This window comes from Staurois parvus, unplaced genomic scaffold (assembly GCF_062004578.1).
Source record: "Staurois parvus isolate SC_StPar_1 unplaced genomic scaffold, SC_StPar_1.0 ptg000635l, whole genome shotgun sequence".
NCBI lineage: Eukaryota > Metazoa > Chordata > Amphibia > Anura > Ranidae > Staurois > Staurois parvus.
Genome location: NW_028318431.1, coordinates 709,386 through 735,925, shown reverse-complemented (window position 1 = coordinate 735,925; position 26,540 = coordinate 709,386). Strand labels below are relative to the sequence as shown.

Sequence of the window (26,540 nt, the reverse complement as noted above, 5' to 3'; positions counted from 1 at the left end):
TCTCCTCCTCTGCCCGTCCAGCCACGTCACTCATTTACAGTATTCTGTGAATGGGAACACTACAAGTCCCAGCATCCTTTGGGGCTGTCAGCTTGTAGTTTTCAATTAACTACTACGGCACTACGCAGCGCCATGGTAGTTCATTGAGCCTTCCTGTCAGTATCTGGTTGCCGTATGGGGATGGTCAGGAGGAGACCTGCATGGCACAAGCAATCTGCTGATTAGGAGAAAAAAAATAACACTGTGGTCAGTAGGAGGAGGAATTGTGTCCCACAACAGGTATTAGTGATAGGAATAATGCTCTATTGTTGGTGTCAGTGGAAGGAATAATGCCCCAACATTGGTGTCAGTGAGAGGAATAGTACGCCATCACTGCAGTCAATGAGAGGATTAGTGCTCCAACATTGGTATCAGTGGAAGGAATAATGCCCCATCATTAAGGTCAGTGAATGAGATAATGTTCCATCATTTACATCAGTGGAAGGAATAGTGCCCCATTGTTGGTGTCAGTGGGATAAGTAGTGCCTTGTTGATAGCGTCAATAAGAGGAGTATTGCCCATCATTGGTATCAGTGGAATGAATAATGCCCCATCATTATTGTCAGTGAAAGAAATAAAGTTTCAGTGCTTATAGGAGTGGGAGGAATCTTCATATCTGTAAACGGAATCCACAAGAGCCCGGATAAAAGCAAGCAAAGGGCCACATCCGGCCCGCGGGCCGCAGTTTGGAGACCACTGCTTTAAAGGCTCCACAAACAAAAAATAATAAATGCAAATTTTTTCCCCAGAAAAAATTGCATTTATTATTTTTTGTTAAAAGGTGAACTTACCCTTTAATGCTTTGAGTAAACAACCCAAAATAGTTGCGCAGATTGAGAGTTCCACTTTCACTACTGTAGTTGTGTTCTTGCTCTAGGTCAGTAACTCAAAGTACTGAAGCTGCATGCTGCTTGCAGGGAACTGACAGAGTGTAGCAATAGCAGCATAGTGGTTTTCCTCGCTATAGGTTTCCTTTCTGGGGAAATAAGCAAATATACTTAGAATTAATTATAACATGAACTATAACAGTAAAAAGGTCATGTCACTGATGTAGGTGAATAGGAAATGATCCACTTGCTTTTGTTTTGTCAAGAAGGTGCCATGACGGACATACCATCACCATGTATGATATGTATAAGAATTACACTCCAGAATAATGCAGCACTAGATAGGATGCATAAGCAAAGGCCAGTACTTAGCAGCAGATTAAAATTGTTTGTCCAGCTAAAGCGGATTAACAGTACATGTGACTCCCTTCAGAGATCAGAAAGTGTTTGGATGGTGGGGAGGGGGGCTTGAAAGCACAAAATCTGCCCCGTGTATACACTAACTGAAGACATGAAATGGGAGCCACCAGCAGTGACACCAAGGTAGGGGTAACACATGTGAAGGAAACCTTATTCAACCTATTAGGAAATAGATTCATAGAATGGTAGCTTAGGGTAACTGTATGGAAATAGCTCCTTATTTTGTAACTGTTGTATGATTTGTCACAATTAAGTAGATGAACAAGAAAGTACTACGGTATATATCAAGGCTGATTACATTTAATGGGTCACCCTTTCATTAAGGCAAATAGCTTAATGCTGGAATGCAGGACAGTGCACTAATAAACTTTTTAACGATTATATATTATCTATTTTGTTTAATTGTATCTCTACAGTGTATTGAAGTATCTATCTTTTTGGTCCAAAATATTTCAACGTTATAATCTTTTTTTTTTGGGGGGGGGGGGGGGTTTGAATTCATTTACTGAATTGTGTATTTTTTTTTCATACATTTTGAAGACTTTTTTATTTGGATAATCCTCCCTTTTAAAGTATAGTTTCTTGCTTTTTAGGGCTGTACTTCTGTGTCACCCAACCTTTGGGTTCCTTCTTGGAAAGGACTGTTGAATGGGGACAGCTTGGCAGCATCCCGTTTTGGTCAGCTGTGGGCAACTGGCCGAACAATAAAGGACAGGTTTAAAACATCACATCAGACTAGCCTTCCAGAAGCAAAAGTGACAGAGCGGCCTCTCCCACATTGTGTATCCTTATTCTTGCCTGAATTTCCTTTATGGTCACCAGCTGTGCAGCCAGAGTTAAAGGTCTTGTATTAAAAGTACAATGATGTAATATGATGTGCGATGAAAAATGAGAGCTTTCATATAGATAGTACCTGGTATATAATGCTCAGCATCAAAACAATCTATATAATGCAGTTGTGTCTTCCCCAACGTGAATTATAAAAAGCCTGTCGCTTATTTCTTCTGTTCAGTTATAGCATTCACCTACCAAGCTACAAGTATATGAACCACCATCATCTGGTGAGTGCGGTTGATGTTGGTTTCTCACTGGTGGATGGTGGAAGCACAATCTTTTTGGCTAAATAGTTTTTTTAAATACACTATTTATGTGGGAGAAAAGACTTTTGTTTATTATCATTATTTTTATATATTATATTTTTTTGGACACTTTAATATGATTTAAATAATTCATATATAAATTTTTTTAAGGGGACACTTGATTATTATTTAATATATATTGATTTTTTCACTGTATTGTAATTGATTTATGTTATTCATTGAATGAGGGGGTTTTGATTTCCGCTGTTTATTTATATTTCTTTTGTGAATTGTAAAAAGCCTGTCGCTTATTTCTTCTGTTCAGTTATAACAATCACCTACCAAGCTACAAGTATATGAAAAGCATGCTTTTTAGGCCTCATGCACACAGGCCTTTATTGTAACTCTCCTAGAAGCCTTTCCTCCTCGCAGCAGCGTTTTGGCAAAAACAAATTGCCTGACCCTTGTAAAAGTGTGTAACGTGTTTAGCCGCAAGCGTTTGGGCATTCATTCATTTTATTGCCCAAAATAAATAATTTATTCTGGCCACTGAAATGAATTAACGCTCAAGCACTAGCCTTGCATTATTGCATATTTAGACGTGATTAGACGCGTCAAATGGTTTTTCTGCCAAAACTCTGTTGTTCCTGGGCGCACTGGCAGTGGGCTTTTTTTCCTGCCTCTAAACGCATGTTTGCATGTACACATAGGCTAACATGCAGGGGAGTTTAAAAGCAGGAAAACAAAAATAGCAGATGCCCCTAGGAGCAGCTGTAAAAACGTTCAGTGTGCATGAGGCCTTCAAATGTTTACAGTACTGTAGAGTAATAAAATTACAAGACTACATATATATAAAAAAAATCTGCACTAATGCATGTATTATTATATGCACTATATTAAAATAAGCTGCTTACAAGGCACCTGTTCAGATGGTTGAAAATCATTTGCTGACAGCTACATGTCTTACAAATGTACGGCTTTGCCTGCAATACATAGGTAATCTCAGATTTTACACCGAGAAGCTTTTGAAGCTGTTATACTACCCACAGTAATGCCATTCTGGCCCACATCTATTCGATTTTTTTATATGATATTTGGGATTTTATTAAAACAAAAATTGGATTTCAGGAGGAGTGGTGAAAATACTTGTACAGCCTCGCTACTTATACTTTTTCAGGATTAATTATAGTAATCATTTTCCCCAGTACGCAATGGAGTTGATTTACTAACGGCAAATAAGCTGTTTAACTTGTATGGAATTTTTCAATTTGCAAAAGCATTTTTTCACATTTAGTGAATGCGGTGAAAATTCACTTTTCAAAGAATACCCAATTATGTGCAATGAAAAGTAACAACAAACAAAAAAAACCCTTATTTTTGCTGACACATGATTGGATGGTGGAAATCAGCACAGCTTCATCTTATGCACCAAGCTAAGGGAAAATTACATTGCAGATTAAACATTTCCTTGCAGAGTGTACAGCCTATTTCCCTTTAGTAAATTAACCCCAATGTATAGCATAACATTAAAACTGAAGTTTATCTTTTAGCGTTTTCTGTACAACTGTAGTTACAATACTTATTTGTAAAAAGTATGCCCCACATCATGCAGGCAGTTGGATAATGTAGAACTCTTCACTGTAGGGATGCCCTGTGCTCTTCCTGTCTTTGAACTTCCAGTATGGTTATTAGCTTTGGGCTCTGATCTGAGCTGTTGTGAAAATATTGCACCCCCTCCTCCCTTTTCATCCATTGAAAAAAGTTATTTCATTGTTTATACTGCCTGTAACATGATCCCAGAATGGGGGAGATCCTGGTGAGCCACAGGATCCTCTCCTCCATTCACAGAGGTAGGTAGTTAGAATAATGAAAGAACCTTCCCGTCCCTTTCCCTCCTTTGCTTGTCTCTCTCCCTTTCGCTTCTCGCTCCCCTGCCTTTCTGTTTTTTCCCCTATTTTTCCAGGCTCTTCCATAGGGTCAATTTGTTCTCATGTACTCCTTTGCTTTGTTTTTTCCATTGTGAAGTTTTATACACTGATATCTCATCCATCAACGCCTGATCCCATGGTACAGGCGTAGGGATTTTCTCCTATTCCCCATAATGTTTTCTTGTTATACTTGAATAATGCGCCTTTTGACATATCAATCGTTTTGTCATTTGCTATAGTTCTTTGGTAGCAGTAAGACCGCTTTTGACTTGTAAGCCATCAATTTTATGCTTTTGTCTGCAGACATGACAGTGGTCACAAGCTGTATCCCTTTAACATTTTTTCAATAAAAATTTATAGAAAGTGAAAGAACCTTCCCAATGGAGGATGCAGGAGGAGGGGATGGGTTACGGCACAAATGGCATGTGACGTAATTTGGCAATTGCTAAACTTCAGGTGGTCTGGTCTAGCACTAGATCACCCACGGCTCAAGTGGAATTTGTCAGAGGTTCTGATTACCACATGGAGATTTTTCAGTGTGTTAGCAAACTTCTATAAAAACTAAAAAGTTAATGATTCCATCCAACATAGCAGACGCTGGGGAAATAATTGTGAAGCTGAATTGTCAAATAATCCAAAAATAGGTAGATTTCTCAGGCATCTCAAAGAGAGATCTATGCATCAAATTTTGGCCTAACATTACTAATTTATACATGAATGTATCTTCCATAGGTTCTAGGATGTGTTGCTAAAGGATCCATTGGTCCAGTACTGAAGGTCTTAAACTGTGCAGAACAGAAGATCTTTGCTTTAAAGGTTAGAAGATTTGTAATTTTCCTCTAAACTGCTGGAAGTCTGTACCGTCTGTACTAAGAAAAAGAACATAATCAGGGGAATTTAGTGGCACTTTTTGGCTGTAGTTTTATTTAGAACTACCTGCACCTAGTATAGGCAAGCATTTTTCCCAGTTTCGATAAGATTACCGTTGACAAATTCAGGGAGTTCTTACTACTGCCATTTTAAGAAACTGTCGCTATGGCAGCAACAGATTCTTAAAGAATTACCGCCAGTGCACAGATTAGGAAACTGGTAGTAATTAAGACCAGTTGTGAGCTTGTGTACAGAGGTATGCCAGTGTTTAGAGTTGGGTATATCTGTGTTGGGAAGTTGTCATGTATGTGCCAGTTCCCTGCACAGGGCTCTATTTCCAGTCCCATTCAGCTATCAACTGGGAGATTCTCTGTCCCAAAGCTAAATGTAACTAAAGGACCAGAGATAGTGGTGCTGCCAATACCCAAAATATGGCAATGCCCATATTTGTGAAATTACTTGTGTCACTGTGTGGGCAGAGCCTGATGTAGAACTGAATGACTACTTCCCCATCAGGTCCGCTTTACTTTTGATTGACGGCACACAGCAGTGGGATTTTTATGCTGCTATTGGACTAAATAGTGGCCATGGATCCACCCATTGCCATGCACAGCTGATCAACAGCCAGGCAAACCTGAATGGGGAAGAACTCTCTTGGTTCTCCATCAGGCCTTGCCCACCTCTACTACAAAACTCATCCATGTGCCTGTCTGTGTGATGGGTGCAGTGGAAGCAGTGTCCAGTGTGGACATGAGGGTACATGAATCAGCTGTAAACACCAATGGAGTTCTAAAGGGTGTCTACGAACCCTTTATGAATTCCCCCTAATGTGTGTTTTGTTAAAGGAGTTAACTATGTAGTGTATGAATATATTTCATGTATTTGGACTGTGATAACTCGCTTCAAGTGGTAGAACTTTAAGGACATAGCCAAACAATCGACTTCTGTTGGCTATTCTTTCCCAATTTTATTTAAAAGAAAGTTCCATAAATCAAAATCAAAGGGTTTTCCTCACAAATAAATACACATGCAGCCTCCTGGCTTACACTTGCACTGCTTCTCTGCCCTACACTTTAGGCTTTTGTCTGTCTCCTACAGACCGTCTTCTCATAAAGACAAACTTTTTTCCATACAGTTAGCAGCACCTTGCTGCTCTGGCTCCCACCTCCCTCCTAGGTGGTGCTCTCCTAACTTCTGGGTGATGACCTCCTGTCTGCTGGGGTGGAACCCAGAACCCTAGTCAGGTCTCTCCTAAAAGTCCAGCACGGACCCAGGATTGGAGATTTCATCCCTCCCAGATCTCTACAAAATCCCCGGGCTCCAGGTCCCAAACCAGTTTTTTTTTATAAATTATGGCAAAACTGAAAAGTCAGTTTCCTCTGAATGTCACAAGTTCCCTGGAGCCCCCTCAACCGGTCTGAATGAGAATCCTGGGTCATTAACTCTTTTACACTGTGGCAGAGCACAGCACTACCACAGGACACCTGATTTAATTAATGTGCCACCTTGCGTTTACCATACTTATATATTTGCTCCACAGGTATTACCCAAAGGAGAAGTTCTGCGGCGTAACACACTGAAGCAATGTAAGGAAGAGGTCAGCATTCAGGTATGACTGATGTTTTGGAGAGAGCTTATAAAAGAGATAAAGCCTAAGTGTAGCCACAATTAAAAAAACCCCTGAAAAATCAGTACAAGTGACATACCACACAATAGGGTGGGTCCTTTGTGCTGATGCTTCTTTTTTTTTTTTTAGATGAAATCCTCCTCTATCCATGCCCCCTTACCATCCTTGGGTAGCTACATTTTTACTTTTTGTCCTGATGCCCTTTGCCACTAAAACAGAAAGTGATGGTAAATCCAACATTTTGAGAAAAAAACCTTAGCAATCCAAAACTTACAAAAAAATCTTTTGTTTGCACATCACTTTGGGGCGTTTCCCAGGATGTTTCCACTCACTAAAGCTGCCTGAGCTAATTATTTTCCATTCAGTGTAATGTAAGGGAATACTCAACACTGATGATTCAGACACACTGCATAAGAAAGCGAAAAGATTTCTGACTCAGGAATGATGTGTAGCACCCGGATTGTGAATGCGGCAGTTGTGCTGTTAGGGGACAAGTGTGGCCAGGTTTCATGGAGACTGTAACTGGCCCCTTCCAATTAACAACCACTGTAAGTGTAACTTTTCACTGTAATTTGTCCTGTGGTACTGGGGCATCATCAAACATGACCGAGGTATTGGGGGATAGGGTTGGTATCTGCCAGTCCTTTCCTGTGGGGTACCTTCCAGCCAATACTGTTGTGCAGAGTCTGACAGTCCTGTCCTTTGTCACTAGGATATTGGTTTATTGTAGGTGGTCTCACTGGGACATCTGAGCTTTACCACTGAGCACCTTCATAACTAGGAGTTTGTGCATAGGCTATTTCAAAATGTTATTTTTCTACTTTTGGATAAAGAGGCTTGTAGGAAGGTGCAGGCAGTCTTGCCATCTGTAGGTGGCCTTTTGTCATTACTACACGGGAAGAGGGGTCTTTTAAGGGAATTGATCCCTCATTGATTCTGTCAGTTATCTCGGGAAGAGAAGTTGTCCAATTGGATACAGAACTCTCACAAAACTTTGCTGCCCCTTTTTGTCAGGGAACCTTATAAATAAGAGAACCCATGTCAATTTGGCACACTTTGAGCGAGTGGCTGATCAGGGACAGGAATCTGCTTGTGAAGGAGGTTCCTGGTAAGCAGGGATAGCTCAGGGAAGGCTCCCTCATCACTTTATACACTCCAGTAATTGGCACAAAAGAATGGAGCCAGTGCAGGCTGTTGAAATTATGCCTCACATCTACTGAAAAGGGACACTACCACCAGTAACTGAATCCACCCTCCAGTAACACATCTTGTCAGCAGGGCTGAGGCTTCCAATAGCCAAACTAGGCAGCTGCCTAGGGCTCACTGCCACCTCAGGGCACCTGAGAGCAGCACAGGCCGGCACTCTCTCTGTGTGGGACACCGCCACGTCATGAATGATCCTTCAGCTGAAGGGAGTGAAGGGAGGGGCAGCAGAGGGGAAGGAAGAAAGGACATAGGAAGATGCTGGGTGTGTGGGGCCAGTGTAGTAGATGAGCTGCTGCTCCTTCCAGTGTTCCTCTCAGACTCAGTGCCTTACTGCAAGCCAGCTGGCGGCTGCTGATCATTGTGGAGTTCCAGTCCTTCTCTTCCCATTCATCAGCAGAGACGGAGCCGTGCCTGTGAAGTAAGGTAATGTCTGACTCTAATGTCTCATGTCTGTGTGAGTGTGACCCGGCCAGCCGGACATCCATCACATGTGAAATTTGTCCGTGAGTGATGACATCATCATAATCCCACAGCCTGCTCTTCTAGTGCCTGTTGGGTCTGCTGATCTGTGTCAGTGTTGGTGACGGTGTGTTGGATCTGTCACTGTGTAGGATCTCTTAGTTCAGGTGTTCTGTGTGTGTGTGTGTGTGTGTGTATGTGTGTGTGTATGTGTGTGGGCTGCCTGCTGTCACAGTGTTTTACCTCCCCCATTGCCTGGGGAATTCCAGCCTGGGGTCTGTCAGAGTGTGGATCCATCATCCTCCACTCACTGCAACTGTCACCCTGCCACTGCTAGCCTCAGATACAGTCCATCCGTGACACTGATTTTGTCTTTGATATTGGTGCTGGTGGCATCTTATTGCCCTTATTTTCGCAAATTATAAAAAAAATAGCAGTTTTGTTGATTTAATATTTTCTACTGTTTTTAAATGTATTTATTTATTTTTTTGGGGGGGGCCCAAGTAGCTGGTCTTGCCTAGGGCACAAAATAGTCTAACACCAGGCCCTGCTTGTCAGACATTAGGACTGTTTATTCACTGGACCAATGTATATCCATGCTAAAGTCTAACAGCTGTTTTAATAAACCTGCTTAAGATCAATACAGAATATATCAGTGCAGAACATACTGTCTGTGCTTGATTCCTCCCAAATAGGCCCCGCCTACAAGCTCTTTAAAAATATTGTTATGGGGCCTTATGAATGTTATATTCCTAAATATAGAGTTCCACTCTGCATACCACACCTAAAAAAAAAACTTCTACCGAGGTGGTGTTAAGCTATACAAGTACCTGTAACAATAATAATAATAATAATAATTTGGCTTTTTTTTTGCGCACTGACCAGTTCCTGGTGTACATTTCTATTCACATCCTTTAAAATCTACCACCGCTCCAATACACATACCTAATGTCATTCAGTTTCTACTAAAGACCGCTTACATTGATACTATATTGGTCATACAAGTTACTGACATATACATGATAATTTACTATCTTTTCTAACAGCGACAATTGAAACACCCATTTATTCAATGCCTGGGAGAGAGTTGGCAAGGACAACGGCACCTGTTTATCAGTAAGTCGCCCTAATTCACACTACCACATACTGATACATACAGCAAATAATGGAAACTCCACTCAGTGGCCACAAATACATGAAATTTGTTCTGGAGTTGTGTCTTTTTAAAACAATAAGGCTCCATGCACACTGGCGTTTTTTTTTAGCTCAAAAAATGCTGGAAAAAAGCTGGATAAAAACACTAGTAATAAAACTTTTTAGTAGCATTTAGAAGTATTAGGCAGGTCATAGACGGGCCGTATATCGGCCGAATTGTCGGACGATAAATGAAAAATCGGTCAGCGCTGATGCTGCCACCATCATCCATGAAAAACAGCCGTTTTTCATGGATTTTCCAGCATGACCAATAAAAATAAACAAGAATATCCACGAAAAACAGCCGACGGGCTGGCTCCACTAACAGTGTGAATATCGGCCAATTTTTCATGCGGACGAAAATTCGGCCAATAAACGACCCGTTTATGGCCTGCATAAGTGTTTTATTAGCATTTTTACAGTACATGTAGAGGAAAACAAAAGCTAGAAAAAAGCTGTTAGGAGTATTTAAGCAGCATTTAGCATTTTTTCTGCTGGAAAAACACTCCAAAAACATTTTTTTTGTTCTGCTCCTAGATGATGAAGATCAAAAAATGCTAATAGCCTAAAGTAATGTGCATGGACATAGGAAAACACTATTTAGCTTCTAGGAGCAGAAATAAATATGCTGATAATAGCTTTTAGAAGCTAAAAACACAAGTGTGCATGGAGCCTAAGAAGTGCTGCCAAACCCACAGGTCAAATGATAACCTTTAATTCTATTTAAAACACTTTTATCTGCTGCAGGAAGATGTAAACAGCTGATCAGGAGCAGAGAGAGGCTGCAGATAGCAAAAGAAAAGTGTATAACCTTTTCAAATCATCAGATATCATTAAAGGCTAATTGAACCTTCAGTTTAAATTGGCTAAATACATTCTAGTTCAGCAATGGGCAGGCTACGGCCCGCGGGCCGTATACGGCCCGGCGGACCTTTTAATCCGGCCCGCGGAGCTAGGCTCCTCTCACAGTCCGCCCTGAAGACCGGTGTAGCATGAAAATCTGTCTCCTATGAGGATCTGTCCCCCTCGACGTATCTGCTCATGTGCCGGAGATCGCCGATCGGCTGCTAATGCCTGAAACTGGCACATGCGCAGATACGTTGAGGGGGACAGATTCTCATAGGAGACAGATTTTCATGCTACACCGGAACGGCGCGGGAACACGGCGAGAGGAACGCGCGGAGCAAAGGTAAGTGAATTGACACAGGGGGGACTTGGAGACTTAATATGGGGGATGAATTACTATAGGGGGGATGAATTACTATATGGGGGATGAATTACTATAGGGGGGGATGAATTACTATAGGGGGGATGAATTACTATATGGGGGATGAGTTACTATATGGGGGATGAGTTACTATATGGGGGATGAGTTACTATATGGGGGATGAATTACTCTATGGGGGATGAATTACTCTATGGGGGATGAATTACTCTATGGGGGATGAATTACTATATGTGGGATGAATTACTATATGTGGGATGAATTACTATATGGGGAATGAATTACTATATGGGGGATGAACTACTATATGGGGGATTAATGACTATATGGGGGATTAATTACTATGCTTACTATGGGGGAATATTACTATACTTACTATGGATGACACATACACATCATTCATCTACTCTTGGTCCGGCCCCCGGGTCCAATATATGAACCCATTGCGGCCCTCAAGTCAAAAAGTTTGCCCATCCCTGTTCTAGTTGGATCCAAACAAGGTGTTCAGTGTCTTACAATTTGTATTCTTTCAAAAGCAGACACAGCCTGGCTTTTCTACCCAGGTTGTAGCTGCTTTATTATGAAATCAAACCATTCAGCCAGAATACACTGATTAGCGGCTGCAGAGGCTGATCAACAAAAGTTTTCCAACATTCTCCTTCCACAGAAATTAATCAATCAACTTCTGTTGAATGGGTACAGTTACACACTGAATAACATTTGGTTGGTGCCTGCTATTCCGGCCAAATTTTGATCTGTCTGTGGCCAGCTTAAAGCAGTTTTAAACCTTAAAGCAAACATTCTCCCAAAAGAAATTGCTTGTGTAACTGCAATGTGAGCTGGAGTATGGCTTCAATTTGTTAGTGTATTTAATCTGCTAGTACATCTAACACTCCCCTCCCCCCAGACTGGCAATGCTGTTGTCCAAATGTGCCCCCTTTGCTTCTTTATCCAGAGTGGGGGCACTCTAATACAGGAGGTATGTTATTGGCCAGATCATGAGGGGAAAACAGAAGGGAAAAAAAAGAAAATTAATGCAGCCATCACATTTAATGATTGGTAAGCTGCAATATATATGTATGTATCATATATACAGGGCTTGAAAAAGCCGCTCGCCAAATGCAAGGAAAAATTCCTCTGTGGTGAGCAGCGAGCACAGATGCAGCATGGAGCGACTGCACCTGCGCTCCAAGCCTCATTGTGAAGCCGAGTTCCAGTTTCCGGCTTCTGCGGCACCGCCGCTGAGGGGACAGGTGCAGGAGAGGTCCGCTCTCCTCCGCTGACAGGAGACACCCTCTACACCGCCGCGGTGGACTTGAGTAAGTACTGTATACCTGTCATATCACTATAATGGAGTACAGGGGAGCTGGGATATACATTACTGTGTACAGTTTTATATTTTGTACTCTTTGTTCTAATGTTAAATGTAATTTCATAAGCTTTAAGGGGGCGTGGTTGGGGGACGTTCCGGGGGTGGGGTTGGAGGCAGACCTGGGCAAGGTTGGGTGGGGCAACTGGTGGAGAGTAAGGTTTGTGCCTGGCTAGTAGGTCTAGGCTCGAAATTTTAAGCCCTGAATGAATATATATATATATATATATATATATATATATATATATTGCCAAAAGTATTGGGACACCAGTGCCAGATCTAACCAGCCTGATATGGGGGTGCAGTAAAAAATGTCACGGGGGCAGCAAATAGGAGGTTAGCAGGGCAGTGCACAAAAACAGGAATCAGTAGTGGAGTGTACTGGGGGTCAGTAGGGCAGAGGACAGGAATTATCAGAGTGAAGGGCTGGGATCCACAGTTTGTAGGGCAGTGTACAGGGGGTCAGCAGGGCAGAGGATGGGCGGTCAGCAGGGTGGAGGACAGGGGTCAGTATGGTAGTGTATTGCAGGTGTCAGCAGTTTGTAGGCCAGTGTACAGGGGGTCAGCAGGGCAAAGGACAGCCAGTCAGCAAGGGAGTGTACATGGGATAGTATGGCAGTGTACAGGGGTCAGCAGTGCACAGGACATATAATAATATGTTTTTAAAGGCAAACTTAGCCTCTAAACAGTATAAAACAATATGTAAACATTGACAATATTAACAATACTCATAGTGAGTAATCTGACTGGCTTTGCAATTAAAAAGTCAAAACAGGATGACATGTGAGCAAGACTGGGATGATGAAAGACATGGGACACCCTGGAAAAGAACAGAGAAAGAAGTTCTGTAGCTGGCCAGTGAAAGGGTCTTAAGGGGGGATTGAACAGAATCTGTACCTGCTGTATACAACGCACACCTATACCACAGTCCTCGTACCCACAAAATACTAAATACTGTGCCACAACCGACAGTCACACAGACACAAATAAACCTCAGGACAAAGGAACGTTTTGTTTCCATCTCATACGTTTTTATGCACACAAAAAGGATATTTTTGCCCTAGGTGGTCATACTTGGATCAAAATTCATCTGCTTCAGTAGATACCAGGGAGAAGGTAGTAGAGGTGGGGGAGAAGGGGAAAGATAGAAGGGGGAGACAGATGGGGGAGAGAAGGGAGGGAGATGGGGAGAGTTCAAATGTAGTGCAGAGCTCAGCTCACTCATCCAGGCTAGTCTCCACATGCTCAGACAGAGGAATCAATCCTGCAGTTCCCATGGAGTTGTCTGCAGTGCTTCAATTTTCCTGCCCACACATCCTCTTGGGCACAGCACTGGGCGAGAATTGGAGTGTGGGTCGCTCTCAGAAACTCTGAATTTAAGCGTGGTACCATGATAGGTTGCCATCTGTGCAATAAGTCAATCCGTGAAATTTCCTTGCTACTAAATATTCTACGATCAACTGTTAGTGGTATTATAACAACTGTTTGAGAGTCAATAGCTAAAGAACTCCAAACTTTGTGTGGCCTTCAGATTAGCACAACAACAGTGCATAGAGAGCTTCATGGAATGGGTTTCCACGGCCGAGCAGCTGCATCCAAGCCTTACATCACTAAGTGCAATGCAAAGCATTGGATGCAGTGGTGTAAAGCACACTGCCACTGGACTCTAGAGCAGTAGAGACGTGGTCTTTGGAGTGATGACTCACGCTTCTCTGCCTGGCAATCCAATGGACGTGTCTGGATTTGGCGGTTGCCAGACAAACAGTACTTGCCTGAAAGCATTGTGCCAAGTGTAAAGTTTGGTGGAGGGTGAATTATGGTGTGGGGTTGTACTTGGCCCCTTAGTTCCAGAAGAGTTGAAGCTGTTATAGCTGCAAAGGGTTGGCTAATTCAATATTGAACCCTACGGACTAAGACTGTGTTGATGCCATTAAAGTTCATGTGCGTGTAAAGGCAGGCATCCCAATACTTTTGGCAATATAGTGTGTGTGTGTGTGTATATATATATATTTTTTTTTTTTTAGCTTAAATACCGCTTTAACAGTTAGCCAGACTTGGAACTTTATATATTTAATTTTAAAATATTTTCAAATATTGGGAGCAATAGATACCATTCCAGTGGTTAAGATTGTGACCTGTTTTTAATGTGCTTTCCTTTGTTTACTGCAGTGTGTAATTACTGCAGATACGGAGATCTTCATTCCTTATGGATGTCTGTCAAGCAAATTGAAGAAGGCACGGTCCGATTATTTGCAGCAGAACTGGTGTCAGTGCTGGGTAAGATCAATAGAGTATGGTCACTGTGCATGGACACTGCTCGGATATCAGCACACATATATATACATATGATTAAAATCAGACTCATGGGGGTTTATTTACTAAAGCTGGAGAGTGCAAAATTAGGCTCACTTCTGCATGGAAACCAATCTAAACTCAGCTTGTTCAATTAAAGTGTTACTAAACTCACAACAGTAAAATTACTCTGTATATGCAATAGAGCATGCTTGTTAGACTCACTGTGGAACCTAAGGGGTTAATCCTCTACATTGTGTAAAAAGGCTGTTTGATCCTGACTTCTGTGATCCTTCCCTTCTTCCAGTGTACCCCTCATATCTCCTAATAAGACATATCATGTGGAGTCATTCTGTACATGCTCAGTTTGGTGTGTACTGCTAGAGAGGATTTTTTTTCTTGGGAGAGTGCATGTGATCAGCACAGGGCCAATAAGCACTGTCCAGACAGAGGTCAGGGGTTCTGCATCCTCCTAGAGCAGAAAGAAAACTCCTCCTACAAGCTTTAACCAGAGCCGTGCTGGACACTGATATAGGTCACAAGACTGCTAATGAGAAAATATATTTAGCAGTTTATATTTACTAAAATAATTGCATTTCCATGTTCTGTTTCCTGTGGGAGACCAGATATAGTGAGTGCAGGGTCCTGGGTTTAGTAACACTTTAAGCATTGGCAATACAACCTCCAAGCTGATTGGTTTCCTTGCAGAAGTGAGCCTGATTTTGCACTCTCCAGCTTTAGTAAATGAACCCCATGGTAACCACCGGCTCACATGTCCCACTTCCACTCCTTCTCTACTTCTTTCCTGTCTGTTTTATGTTTTATTTTTTCTATTTAACCTCTTATCACTATTTATTTTCATTAATTTCTCTGATTGGGTCTGGGCTTTCTATCCAATGTATCAACCTATCCTGTGTTTTGAAAAGGAGAAAAACCTGGCAACAACTTTTAGAAGTTAAATAATCTCATGCAGGCAAGGAATGCTTAATTAAGAATGAAGTATTTGCCAAACTCTTTAGCATAGCAGGCTTGATCATGATTATCTTTCACTGGCCTGCCAACATGTTGTATGTGAAACAATTGACTTGTTTTGACCTCTGGATTTTAGTATTGTTGAGCCCCAGACAAAGAGGGGATATTTACTAAAAATGCGGTGTGCAAACTCTGGTGCAGATCTGCATAGAAACCAGACTCCAGGTTTTGTCAAAGCTTAACTGAACAAGCTGAAGTTAGAAGCTGACTGGGTACCGTACACAACTGTACCAGATTCTAAGGCTGGCCATATATTATTCAATTTTTTTGAGATTTTTGCTTTAGATTTACCAAAAACCATATAATATGAGGTCAAACCCAAACAACACTTTCAGTTGTATCCAATTAGGCAGGCCCTTGCACTACACAGTTGAAGGTAAATCTAAAGGAAGTTTGGCAGAAATTGGACAGAAAATTGTATAACGTATGGCCAGCCTTAGAAGTGCACCAGTTTTAGTAAATCTCCCCCATAGACATTGCATCTACATTTCCGCCTTTCTGCTTCTTCCTTTGTTTTTTTCCAGCCCTTTACTTTCATCTGCTATTTAGGGAAATGTAATTACTTATTCTTTTACATTAAACACCAATGAAAATATTGACTAAAGTGGACAATACAGACAAAATGTTTTTTTGATCAGTTTTGGGTATAGTGGGAGAGGGTAACAACCTGTCTGTATTAAATTTGTCTCAAACAGCTGAAAAATTGCAGGAAAATCATGTACTGTATATGAATATTTAGAGTATATATTACTTTTTACTATAGAATATTGTTTTTAATCAGAGAATTAACCAAATACTATACCCTTACAGTGTATCTTCATAATCTGGGAATCATACATCGAGATGTTAAGGTAAGAATGCAGTGCACAAACGCTACATAGAAGATATGTAGTTACATTTAAAGCAATAAAAATCTGACCAAGAGTCTAACCCTTCCCCAATTCCCCTAAAATCAACCCTAAATCAATTTTTGACCCTAAATAAAAAAAAAACGAAATTGCCTTTTAATAAACTCTAAGATTACAATGTTATTTCAAAGAATTTCTAATAATACCATCATTGTACTATTTCAGATGGAAAATATACTGCTTGATGAAAGAGGTAAGTGAAGCTCCATTACAACAACTTCTGGTGTTACTTAGACCTCAGAATTCTTCTCTATAACACATCCTTGCTGCACTCAATACTGCAAAATTGACGGACAGATTATAGCATAGAGTACATAGTACATAACTTTTCATACTTTAATGTGTTGCCAGTGTGCCACAACAGTCATCTGTCTGATATAAAAGAGGTATGCAGTCTGTAACATAATAAATGAGATAAGGGCTTTCAAAATGGTTTAGCCAATATTACTCTACACAACCACTTGTAGTGGGGAGATCAGGCCAGGAGCACACCAAAGACTCAAATACAGGGGCTACCGAAACGTTATTATCATAAGCAGCAATCAACCACATCTCCGGTAGCTCAGAATATATCCAGGGGTGTCTCATTAACTGTAATTCATATCACAGCAAGCTATGTGTTTTAGGGAGGTTAATTAATCAAAAACATTGTACTACCAAGAAGCTGTGAAGTGACGTATTCTAAGAAAACACTTTCAAAACTGACAGACACACCTGACAAGTTTTTTTTTTCACTAGGGCATTTGAAATTGTCAGATTTTGGACTTTCTCAACATCTTCCTTTTGGAGAACGTGCATACACCATATGTGGCACCCTTCAATACATGGGTAAGAGGAAAGCACACTGAATATGAACATTAAACAGCAGCCAGATCTAAGGTAAAGACTGTTGTTTGCATGACTAGTTGTTATAACGAACCTTCACTCAGAAGTGAGAGTACCACTCTTTCATCCCTCATTCCCTCCAACACATTTGAGGTGGTTTTGTTTTACTTCCTCAGTTCTCACCTAGGTGAGAATGATGTCCACTTGGGAAACCCCCCACCTGCAGCCTCCTGGGACATGTTTTTTTAATGGGGTAATTCAGTGACATTCGCTGGCATGCATTCATCCTTAACCAGATTCATAAAACTACCTGAAAAAATACTAAAGAATGACAAATGCAAATATTTGTATTTCAATGGTTTTTATTAATTAATAACAACACAGGAGCAACAAATCACAACCACGCAGGGGCTATCAATTGCACATAGAAGAAGTAGAAAATTAAAGAAATCAGTGCTCTAACACCAACAGGGCAAAAGATCGCCCACGCAGGGGCTATCAATGGCACTTAAATAACAAAACATAAATATAACACTGATAATAACTCAGGACAAATGCAAATATTTGAATCCTAAGTGGATCTGTAGCAAAAAGCATTCTGGCAAGAAAAGCAACTACAGGCCTCTATAGGAAGGAGCTGGGCAGCAAATGTTTATATGTGAATCTTGTAACAGCTTTATATCTACAACAAATTATATTGTATCCAGAATTTAACATGAAAACGCTGGTGAATTTTTTTGTGGAACAGGTGAAAATGATGGAATGTTTGGTGAATCTAAGATTCAACCCTTTATAAATACACTTCAAGAATACAAGTGTTTTTTGGGGGGTAGATATTTATCTTCTTAACACCCATCTGTATGAAGTCATCATCCAACATGCATCATCACTTATTCATTTTCAAATTGGGTACAGCTCTTCAGGGACCTAGCTAAATAGGTTCTGGACTTTACCAGTGACAAAAGGAGCTAAAGAAGAAGTTATTACTACCAGTTAATTGGGGACTGGTCCTGATTATAAATACTTGTCACTCCCTCTTTCTTTCTGAGTCAATGGAATCATCCTTTAGCTGGCAGAGGCTTTAATTCATACTGATATGTGTGTTGTGATGTATGAGGCCTTTGTGTACATCAGCCTTTTTCAACCAAAGTGCCTTCTGGGTTCTTCAATGGTGCCTTGGCAAAATGCCTAAAAATTGCAACAAATTACCCAACAGTTGTTAAAAAGCCAGCGAGTGGATCAAGCCTGCCTTTTTGTTACATCAAGACACAGGTTTGTCTTGTACAACCTTAGGCACTGTGCAAGCCAGCCACTAGTATCCTAACAACCAATGTCATCAATGTCACTGGGGTCACACTAGCAAGACATGAGAGAGAAACTGAAGGTGAAGAGAAACACTGGAATACTATTCGGTACCAGTTTGCGAAGATGGAGGAATAAATCCTCTCTAATGTTGGGTGACCCATGTGTATGGATGCTGCTGTGTTATGTAAAATTATTAGTTTAGTTTTTTACACTTTAGAATGAGGTGCTTCGAGTCGGTGCAAAATTTAAAGGGTGTCTTGAGTCAAAAGGTTTATGAATCATAGTTTTCATTAAAGCCTAGAGGATCTTGGTAAAGCCTCAAAACTTTATTACTATAAACAGTAAATACTCATAAAAACATTATGTTGACTTTTGTTTGTTTTGTGGTTCTAGCTCCTGAGGTTCTTTCTGGAGGTCCCTACAGCCATTCAGCTGACTGGTGGTCTTTGGGTGTCTTGTTGTATGCACTAGCGGTTGGTGAGGTAAAGGAAAATGTATGTCATTTATATGCATAAAAAGGCACACTTAGTACTCAGTATTTAATTGGATTGTTCTTTATCTTAGTTTCCAGTTTCATGTGCTAGAGACCACATAAGTATGCTGGAGTTTGTCAATCAAGCAGATTTCATTATTCCGGAGTCTTTAAGCCAAGGACTGTCCTTTCTTTTAAAAGAGGTATGCTGTAACTGTTTTAAAAGCCCTTTTCAAGCTATAGAAATATTGTTAGACTGGTAAGGGAAAGGAAGATTTAACACTGCCCACAATGATCACATAACAGAGTTTATGAGTACTAACAAACACTGCTCATTATCACACATAGAAAGGTTCTAACAAGTTTCCATGAAGAAGTGGAAATGATCCATCCAATGCGCTACAGTGAAATACCATAGAATGCCATGAGATAACTGACCGAGGGTTGAGGAGTGCAGAAATTTGGAAAAACAAGCAGATTTATCATCCCATATAATTTCAGCTTTACTTCTATTATAATTAATAATACTATTCACAAATATATCCAATTTTTCCATCACTTTATAAAACCTAAAGCTCCCCACACAAAGAGCTCCCCCCCGAAGATCTGAAGATCATTTGAGCTTCTTTTTTTATACTCACAACGTTTTGGAGTCTTTTGGCATGCTTAGGGAATTAACAAAGGAAACATACATTTTTATTTTAGTGTAAATATCTGTACATTGTGCCAAATCAAGAACACCATTACACAAGTTCTATGTGTTATGTACCAGAGGTTCCCAATCACATTAAAAGTGATATGTGACAGTTTCTATTAATGCACAATTAACAAATTAATGCAAAGATGCAGAGAGCAGCGGTGGAACAATGACATAATATCCGCTGGTTGCACCATTACTTCAGTAAACACAGTGTGCCATGGTGAGGGGCTCTTGACGCCCTTTCCTCACTTGTGTTCCCAGTTTTCCAGGTTAAAGTGTCACTAAATCTATTACTAAAAAAAGTATATTCTATGCTGACGACACAGAAATCTATCTCTCAACCCCCCACCTCACCACCTCAGTCTCCGCCCGAATCACACACCTATTGAGCGACATATCTGACTGGATGTCGCTCCACTTCCTTAAACTGAACCTCTCCAAAACCGAGTTTCTTGTCTTCCCCCCAGCCCGGACACCACCCCCCATTGACTTCTCCATCACATCCAACAACGCCACCATCAAACCCGCCCCGCAGGCCAGAGTACTTGGTGTCATTCTGGACTCCAACCTATCCTTCCAGCCCCAAGTCCAATCATTAACAAACTCGTGCAGACTCCACCTCCGCAACATCGCCAAAATACGCACGTTCCTAACCCCAGAAACCACTAAACGGCTCATCCACTCCCTCATCATATCACGACTCGACTACTGCAACTCCCTCCTCACTGGCCTGCCTCGCCGCTGGCTATCCCCGCTTCAGTCGATCCTGAACACGGCTGCCAGACTCATTCACCTTTCCAACCGCTCCATCTCCACCACCCATCTCTGCCAATCCCTCCACTGGCTTCCGATTGCGCAACGGATCAAATTCAAAATCCTAACACTGACGTACAAAGCCATCCACCACACTGCCCTGAACTACATCACTGACCTAATATCCAAGTACCACCCAGCACGCACACTCCGCTCCTCACAAGACCTCCTTCTCTCTAGTTCCCTGGTCTCCTCCTCCCATGCCCGCCTCCAGGACTTCTCCAGGGTGTCACCCATCCTCTGGAACTCCCTGCCCCAACCCATCAGATTATCACCTACTCTCCTCTCCTTTAGGCGCACCCTGAAAACCCATTTCTTCAGGGAAGCCTACCCCATCCCCTGCTAACTTGCCGACCTCCTCCACTCTTCCTACCACTCCATCCCCCACAGCTATCTCCTCCTGTACCACTATCATCTCCCTCCTAGATTGTAAGCTCGAAAGAGCAGGGCCCTCGAACCCTTCATGTATTGTATTGTTTTTGTCTTGTCTCATGTTCTGCCCCCCTTGTTATTGTACAGCGCTGAGCAAACCCTTTGGCGCTATATAAATACTGTATAATAATAATAATAATAATAATAATAATAAAAAGCACTGATGCTGTACTAATGGCACTGGGCAGGGAGGGGTTAACATGTGGGGCGATCAAAGGGTTAACTGTGTGCTGCTTTACTGTGTGTGTGTTGTGTGTGCGCTTTACACTGTAAGCGCACTGCTTTGTATGGCTCTGCACAGGTGTTCCGGGCATCCCGTTGTCGGCTATCCCATAGCTGTTAATTGGGATGCAACGGTTGCACAGATACAGCCGCTGCTCCCAATGTGACATCCATGTGGATGCATGTACCCAAACACAAGCTAGGGTGCATTTGGGACTCTCCCAAATGCACCTCCCTCCTAGATTGTAAGCTCGAAAGAGCAGGGCCCTCAATCCCCTCATGTATTGTATTGTTATTGTTCTGTCACATGTTCTGTCCCCCTTTGTAATATACAGCGCTGAGCGAACTATTGGCACTTTATAAATACTGTATAATAATAATAAATAATAGTGGTATTGCAGGTCATCTTTCTCCTTGTAATGCCAGCTTTGTTGAGCACCTTCTAGAAAATAATTCCAAAATATCCTCCTAAGTCTTCACTTCCTTACTGAGGATGGCTACGTTCACTTTACATAGTTCCATAATTAACTGAAAATATAGCCACCCTCCTCTGCTAGCCTCTGAATAGACATGCCAACTCATTCAGCACCAACAAGTAAAAGTGCAGAAGAACCCCATTTAATCCACAAAATGGCGCATATTAAGTAGAAACAGGTGCATTTATTTCTGGCTATTGTAATTTGAGAGAAGATGCGCATGTGACTGCAAGATACATACACCTCTTCTTATAAAAAGCTCAAGTTATGGTGATAGAGACTAGGTCAAGGACACACAAGGAGAATGTTTAGCTGCTTAACCACTTCAAGTCCGAACACATTTACTCCCTTCCTGTCCAGGCCAATTTTACAGCTTTCAGTGCGATCACACCTTGAATGACAATTGCACGGTCATGCAACACTGTACCCAAATGAATTTTTTAGCATTTTTTTGAGACAGATACAACTTTACTTTGGTAGTATTTATTTACCACTGGAAGTTTTATCTTTTTTTTTTTTGCTATATAAATGAAAGTCAAAAAATGTAGAAAAAAAGGGTTTTTCTTATAAAGTTTTGCAAATAATATTTTTTTATAAACCTTGGCCAAGATGTATTCAGTTATCTTTTTAGTGTAAAAAAAATCCAAATTTGTTTATAACCAAAAATTATAATTTTTCTAAATGTTTTTAACATTTTTAATTTTGTATATTATGTTTTTTTTTCTTTAAATACTGTCACCCTAGCAGTACAGTGTCACCATAATGACACTGTAATACTTGTGGGGGGAGATGATTTTTTTTTTTTCTTTTTTCACACTGATTGCTTTTACACCTATAAAGGCTGTAAAAGCAATAATTTCTCCTTCTTTCTGGCTGCATTCTTGCAGCCATTGAAAAATACTGTGCGAGCTGTGATTGGTCACAGCTTGTCACATGGTGACAATGATGTCAGGAAGTGATTGGCCAATCAGTGATCACATGATCAGAACCTCACACAGAGGTCCCGTACAGTGACTGGAGGACACAGCGAGCACCGGATTGTGGTGCTGCACACTCCCAGGGAGCGAGCACAAGCAGGGAAGCGAGAGGACGTTTATAAACAGCCGTCCGGCCGTTTATGTATACGGGCCGGATGGGAAGTGGTTAAGGAATAATTTCAGCTTGGACCAATATAACTATCTGTATACCATCCCTGGCCAACTCCCCTGGAAACCACTGAAGTAGACACCTCTACCCCAGGGATCTCCACTTGCTTCTGCGTACAGTGTAGAGCAGCTGGCCTAATGCATTGTGAACGCAGTAGATCAGCCACCCAGAACAGGCACTATTCAAAGAATGATTTGCATTTTCTGAATGAATGCAAAGCGTTCTCTGATTGGACAGGGTAAACAACGTGACCTCACCCCTCCTGCCTCTCCACCTCGTCCAATCAGAGAATGCTTTGTATTCATTCAGAAAATGCAAAGCATTCTCTGAATGGCGCCCATGCCGACTGGCTGACTTTTTTGTGTTCACAATACAGGAGAGAGGCACGGACTGGACCTGGAAGCAAGTGGAAATCACTTACGTAGCAGTGTCTACTTTAGTGATTTCCAGCTTCCAGGAGCTTTGGCAAGGTATACACTTAGTTACGATGGTCAAAGCTGGACCACTATAACTATGTATAAGATGCTGATGGCTGGATTTATTCTTTAAAAAAAAGGTTTAGCAAGTTTTGTTTTATTTACAATGAGCTGCCTTAACTAAAAAAGAAATCTGCTTGAAGTTGGACTCTAAGAAATGTAGGCTAATATAAAACCAAACAGCTAATAAGACTGGGCCACCTGTGAGTTGCGGGAAAGTCAGTCTGCAATAATTTTACAATTTGCAAGGACTGGAAAAACTGATACGATACAGGCATATAAGCCAAATATCATAACAGAATGGTTGTAGACTACTGAATACTATAAACAACCACACTGCTATATATAGTATACAGCAGCATGGCCTTTGTGTTATTTTAGCCTCTATTTTCGCTGTTTGCAATCTACACAGACATTTTTTAGCCTTGAATGTCAATACAATACTGCTAATCTACAGAGCTGTTCTAAAACAATCTGTCCTGTACGATGAAAAATCCCAGATATAGGCCTGTTTACTATGTCCTGTTCTGTGTTATTTTCAGACTGTCTTACCGGAGGCTTTCTAAAGTGTCCCTAACAGTGCACATTTACAAATCATTTGCAAATTTTTTTACTCAAACACAAGCTATCTTCAGTTCATACAATTTTTTGTGATCTCTGATGAGGAGGAGGATTAGGGTTTGGATTTTCTGATCTTCCCCTTCAGTGAAATCATATGACTAGTAACTGCCTAGGCTTGTGTTGTCTAGCTTATAGAAAAAGGGGGGGGGTAACCGGGACACTGCCAACTATGAACTATAGTGAGAATACCTAGGAAAAAGGGGGGTCAGAAATTTTGTAATGAACTAAATACTGGCCTCCATATACATAGAAAATATGCCGACTCACATGGAGATAGCCATGTGGTGTCCTTAGGACCCAAACATAACTGAGGGAAACAAAAAGGGAAAACAATGACAGAGGCACAAGATGCCTAAGTCAAGCGGGTCCAAAAGAGGTCAAACAAGCCGCGGTTTGACCTCTTTTGGACCCGCTTGACTTAGGCATCTTGTGCCTCTGTCATTGTTTTCCCTTTTTGTTTCCTTCAGTTGTGTTGTCTAGCTGCCTCACAGTTTAAATTCTAGTTATCTTATCTAATAGTAGTTCATGCATATTCCTGTATGTAACCAATGTAAATGTTTAATGATTTTCTTAGCTCCTGTGTAAAGTTCCAAGGCAGAGGCTACACCACTTCCATCAGTTCCAGAGCCATATTTTCTTCAGAGGAATGACTTTTGATCCATTGCTTCTTCAGAAGTACCCAGTAGATCTTGTGTTATCTATGCGGAAATCGGAAGATATAGATCTGTCAGAAACTCATGTGTTTGAAGACTTTGACTGTGATTTCACAGAAACCTTGCAGTTTCCACGGCCAGCCTAAAATACATCACCTGCAACAAAATACAGTATATAACCATCATGCCAGCCACTGCCTTAAATGTGTGGAGCCTCATTCTGAAATTATGAGTGTAAAGATCTTCAAACTCTTTGCCTTTATTTATCATTGCTAAATTTTCTATTTATCCTGTATGGATAGCAGTGCTTTTTAGTTATTAGGCAGTTCTGCTTTCTAATAATACAATACCTATTTGTACCTTCCATAAATAAGACTAGCTTTTATACTTTACAAATAAACAGGTGTTTTACTATTCTAAAGTCGCTTGACTTCTGTGGTTCTTTTAGTATTTTTTGTTCTTGGTTGCAAGAAAAATAACTTGCACTTATAAACAATACCATTGCTCATTGCTATATGTAAGAATATGTATAGTAGGGGAGAGTACAACGATGATGAGTGCATTGCTGTTCCTTTACAGTTCAGTCAGAGGCAGGGGCAGGTCCTAGACCAGGGATGGAGGTCTGAGAGAGTGCAGAACCTGGCTATGCTGTGTTGTCTCATACCCACTTAAAAAGATACAAATCCTATGTGCAATTGATAGCCCCTGCGAGGGCGTGATTTGTTGCTCCTGTGTTAATTGTTATAAATTAATAAAAACCATTGAAATACAAAAAGATACAAATCTTTTGGTAAGTCAGATAGGTCACATATATGTGCTTTAATTGTTATTTGTATCTGTTTGCATGGAGTTAAGTGCTATGATCAACTAAGCTATCTGTATAGCTTTCTCAGACCCCAATGATGGAATGTTGGTTGAAAAGCTGTGCATTACATTTTGTAGGGTTTAGGGCTCATGTACACTGCAGCTGATAAACTCACGTTTAGGAGCTGTTTAGCATTTTTTTCAGCAGCCCCTGAACTCACCCTAATGTTTTCCTATGTGTCCATGTACACATCTTCGTTTACAGTCCTTTACAGGCATCTGAGTTTACAGTCGTTTTTTTGAAAACTTGTGTTCAGAAGTCAATTTTATCAGCGTTTCAAATGCAAAACGTGGCTAAATGCGGCAAATCGCGTTTATAAGCGCCTGCATCTGAAATTTTTTTAACTCTTCCAGTTCCCGATGCTGTCCAGAGCAAATGCATGCAAAGCATTTTCAAGGTAGTCAGATGGACAAAACACTGAAAACAGGATTTTCCTACCAAGCTTGTCACACATTGTAATGATCAATTCACACCTCAGACCTCTCCCACCCTTGGAAACAAAAGATTTGTTAATGACCATTCACACCTCAAATTCCTCATGAAGACCCCCTCCAGGAGACCTTAATGAGTCACTCCACCAGACACCTTTTCCACCCTTGGAAACAAAAGAAATCTTAATGAGCAACTCACACCTAAGCTAATTTCAACAGATCCTGCTCTCTCTGCTTCTACTGTGTGTATTTCTCTGAAACAGTCTGAAATAGTTAATAATTTACCACTTTTCAGTGCATTCTGGGCATTTGGGAGGTTCTCCTGTGCTTATCTTTAAAAAACGCTTCTAAACGCAAACACACATAAACACGTTATGCAAACGCAGCTAAACAGACCTTTTTTAACCTACATTTTCCAGCAGTCAGTTCCCATCTTTCAGAAGTGTCCTGTGTACATGGGGCCTTAGAGATGAAAGATGCTTTAGGGAAACTCCATGGGACGTAAGCTGTAGTGCAAGAAAGACGGGGGGACTAAAGGAAATTAATTTAAAGTGTAACTTTAGTAGACTAGGACTTTAGCTTTAGGTAGTCTCTAGGTAAATTTAGGTAGTCCTTCGGTATTCTTAGA

General features: G+C 41.0%; 1 protein-coding gene across 2 annotated transcripts; it reads left to right on the top strand.

Moving 5' to 3' along the window:
- The first annotated feature begins 1,301 nt into the window (after positions 1 to 1,301).
- Positions 1,302 to 25,037, top strand: RSKR (ribosomal protein S6 kinase related). Of its 2 annotated transcripts, XM_089693619.1 has the most exons (12): positions 1,302 to 1,409; positions 1,880 to 2,128; positions 5,026 to 5,109; positions 6,704 to 6,772; positions 9,502 to 9,571; positions 14,413 to 14,520; positions 16,378 to 16,418; positions 16,641 to 16,668; positions 17,214 to 17,303; positions 18,999 to 19,087; positions 19,170 to 19,280; positions 24,538 to 25,037. In XM_089693619.1, the coding sequence occupies exons 1-12, from the start codon at positions 1,383 to 1,385 to the stop codon at positions 24,760 to 24,762; spliced, it is 1,191 nt and encodes a 396-aa protein (XP_089549745.1). In that variant the 5' UTR covers positions 1,302 to 1,382; the 3' UTR covers positions 24,763 to 25,037. The 2 variants fall into 2 exon arrangements, with proteins under 2 accessions (XP_089549745.1, XP_089549746.1); XM_089693620.1 differs by lacking the exon at positions 5,026 to 5,109.
- Positions 25,038 to 26,540: the final 1,503 nt, after the last annotated feature.